This window comes from Momordica charantia, assembly GCF_013281855.1.
Source record: "Momordica charantia cultivar OHB3-1 chromosome 2 unlocalized genomic scaffold, Mcharantia_2.0 BLBB01000002.1, whole genome shotgun sequence".
Classification (NCBI taxonomy): Eukaryota; Viridiplantae; Streptophyta; class Magnoliopsida; order Cucurbitales; family Cucurbitaceae; genus Momordica; species Momordica charantia.
Genome location: NW_028275160.1, coordinates 10,455,714 through 10,459,179, shown reverse-complemented (window position 1 = coordinate 10,459,179; position 3,466 = coordinate 10,455,714). Strand labels below are relative to the sequence as shown.

The 3,466-nt window shown below is 38.9% G+C and overlaps 1 protein-coding gene across 1 annotated transcript; it reads right to left on the bottom strand.

Annotated features, from left to right (window-relative positions):
• Window positions 1–382: 382 nt before the first annotated feature.
• LOC111022620 (calcium uniporter protein 3, mitochondrial) lies at window positions 383–3,203 on the bottom strand. The gene is made up of 2 exons (XM_088121100.1): window positions 2,432–3,203; window positions 383–1,095 (listed from the first exon to the last, which is right to left on the bottom strand). Exons 1-2 carry the CDS (start codon window positions 3,017–3,019, stop codon window positions 595–597), a joined length of 1,089 nt encoding a protein of 362 aa, XP_087977226.1. The 5' UTR covers window positions 3,020–3,203; the 3' UTR covers window positions 383–594.
• Window positions 3,204–3,466: the final 263 nt, after the last annotated feature.

Here is a 3,466-nt window from a genome sequence, read left to right as displayed (position 1 = left end):
GTTTCTTTTTTATAAAAGAAACAAAAAAACCAAAAAAAAACAAACAAACAATAACAATTGAACTCAAATTAATTAATAATATAAAAACTATATAACATGCATTAAAACAAATATAACACGATTATAACAAATTTATAAACTATTAAAGCAAATATAACAATCATAAACTTAATCATTCCCGTTAAAACTCATGTACTCCTAATTTATCGTGTCAAAAAAATGTTCCATTGGCGCAATGAGTGAATGGAATTCAAAAAGTGAAAACAAGAAAGTTTCTAACGGGAGGACATTTTTAATAGAAATAGGAACAAGAAACCAAAGAACATTTTTAATGGAAACATATATATAAAAAAAAAAGTAAAATACAAAATACAAAAGCAAAAGCCCAAAGAACTTATTTTTGGTCCTATTAACGTGTATTAAATAAGAAAAAGGAGGATTAAGCTTTTTGTTAGAAGAGGGAACAATTCTATCAACTCTGTTTACAGAAAGCCGCCGCACCTAATGAAAGCTATTAAAATAGCAGGGGGAAAAATTTGTTCAACAGCACTATATTTGTATACTGTTTATTTTTCAAATTCTGTGCAACTTTTTTTAATGTTGTATAGATCCCAACTGCATCTTTGCTGAATCATCATACAGCATAGAGTTTGAAGAGGGAAATCCCTGAACTGGGGAGGAAGAGGACGGATAAAAACTTGTTCGGAGATCATTGTAACGGGCGATATCGAAATTCCGAGCCTTCATCAGGCGCCTCTGCTTTGTGCTGAACCGGCTTTGGAAGAATCCTTCGAAAGAGGGCTCTTTTGAGGTTCTGAGGAAGAAGGTATATCCAGCAATGAAGTAACCAGAGGTGACATAGAAGCAAATTGGCTCCATGACATCCCAAGAGAGCTCCCAGAAGGTGAGCCTCATGAATGCAGCTGTTTGAACCATGAGGAAGCCCAGTCCACTCCAGAGCTCCCGTCGTACGAGCGTTTCGGCTCTTTCGTCAATTGCAGCCTTCTCCTTCTCCATTTCCTCAAGCTCTTCCCTTCTAGCATCATTTGGAATGGTTGCTGGCAAGGGAATTAGGCCTTCAATGGCTTTAGCTACCTGTGGTCAAACAATATGAAATACTTGGGTAAAAGCTTGAACTACCTAGCAACAGTTATAAAGTTAGTTCTAATGGTTCATTGGATGAACTAAACCACCTGAAGTTAAAACTTGGTCACCAGCTACACAAAATACTATATATATATATAAAGAATTCTTAGGCATCATAATTCAGAAAAAAAGGGAGCCGGATCAAAAATGGCACAGCTGGTCCAGGTGTAAGAGGATGAATGATTTTTAAAGTCAGATTTCAATGGGTATTAAGTAATATAAGATATAATCAGAAGACAAATTCAATTAAGTGTCTAGGACTGGACTTTAAGAAAGGAGAAACAACTGGGGTTGGGATATCCAATGGTCCCACCCAGATAATGAAGAAAAACAAAAACAAAAAGGGTGTAAACAGATCCTTCTAGACAAAATTAAAATTAGATTGGTTTTTTTTTTTTACTATAAGAAACTGAAACTTGTCCCTCTTCTTGAAACTTTTAACTCTCTATGGTGGTAAGTCCTAATACTAATCCCAAAGTTACTCATATATCAGAAAATTAAAACATCTTCAGTTCATGATCAAATAGACATATCGTTTATCTAAAGCTAGTTTGACAAAGCCTACACGATCTAGATCATCAAAATAGAGTTCAATGACTTCCCCTCCCTTCATCCTAAACTTGTCGTCTTCTCTCTCACAATATACCTTCAGATAAGATTGTTTTCTTTTCTATGAAACAGACTATTCCCTTTCCCCGTTTCCCAAGAAAAGTTGACCTTCTGCACTTCCATCCTCTGGCTTAAATAACTTTAACTTTGCATTTCAAGCCGCCCCCCCCCCCCCCCCCCCCCCCCCCCCCCCTCCTCATTGAATCAAAAAATCAATTTGGGGTCGATCAAATTTTGGTCATTCTAATAAAACCCAACTATCATGACACGCACAACCCCTAACCAAACCGACCCCTGAGTGTTCCATATCCATTGTAGCTTAGAAAGTGAAACACAATCTTGTCACTGAATGAATTGAAGGGCGTCTATATGGTCCTTGAGATAACCCATCTCAAACGTGGAACCACTTTTCACGTTTTAGATCTGGCCTGTCGAAGAAAACAAAAAGAAAAAAGAATAACCAGAAAACAATATCAGTTCTCGGTAGTTTCCAGGCTTAATTAGAGCTTGAAAATAAAGATCTCGTGAAACAAAAAAAGAGAACCTATTTGGTAAGCGGCATCAAAATCTGTAGAACTGAAAGATAGATAGTAACGGAAAAAGATTTCTAATGCAATTAAAATACAAGGGAATTTGAAAAAGGAAATCACAAATCGAGATAGGGAAAAAAGTTCACCTGTTCAGGCCTGAGGTACACGACGTTCCCTAACACAATAACAGTCCCTGATTCATCAAGCATCTTGGCAATTTCAAGACACTGATCGGGATGATCCTGACTTCCCAGCGCACAAACCCTAACGAATTCCGAGTACGGAATCCACGATTTCTGAATCTCCCTCAACTTCCACTTCACCATCTCCATCCGCGCTACCCTGAGCAACTTCCTCGCATCCTCCACCGTCAATCCGTCCTCCGGCTCCGGCGCCGGCGCCGGAGCCACCGGATCGCAAACAGGGGGGCGAAGGCAATCGAGCCGGATACGGTCAGGGGCAATGCCTAGGGATTTGAACTTCTCCACCAGGTTTCCTCCAGCCGCCAAGTCCCGGAGCTCCGGCTTCATCCCCGGCTGGGAAACCGCTCGCTTGTGGATGAAGCGGCGAAAAACCCCATTATCTCCGGGATCGTGAGCAATGTTGGCAGCGTTGGATTCGGGAGGAACACGAGACCCAAGTGAAGAGGAGGAAATTCGGCATTTGGTGAGGGATCGGGCAGAGATATTGGATATGTTAAAGAGGCGCAGAGCAAGGGTTTTCTTGAACGCCATTGATAAACACAGAAAATGGATTCTCAAGCAATTGCAGAAACACAGAGGAAGAAAGAATCTAGAAATAGGGATGAAGAACAACGAAAACCGAATCTCTCCGTGGCTTAGAAAAATCACCGGCCGCTTCCACGATCGACCATTCAATGGGAAACCCTAAATTTATAGCTCTCTCCGCTGCCTCCCAATTTCGTTTTCCCTTAAAATTGACTAAATTACAACAACATCAACAAATACCCAATTTTGCCCTTCGCCTTTGATTAAAAAAATATATATTATAATTTAATTCTAATTGACATATATTTTCATTCTAGCGATAGTAAGTTTTATGCCCATTAAGAAAATAATATTTCTTTATTACCTTTCATAAACCGTTTCAAAAACACTTTTCAGTAAATATTTGTTAATATTTTGAATTAAAATTTGAAACAATGAGATCATTAATCTAGA

What these genes read in the sequence shown, in the direction of transcription:
- LOC111022620 (XM_088121100.1), bottom strand. Translation starts at nt 3,019, where the DNA reads ATGGCGTTCAAGAAAACCCTTGCTCTGCGCCTCTTTAACATATCCAAT. An exon ending in TGTACCTCAGGCCTGAACAG is followed by an intron (nt 1,096 to 2,431) that starts GTGAACTTTTTT and finishes GTTTGACCACAG; the next exon opens with GTAGCTAAAGCCATTGAAGG.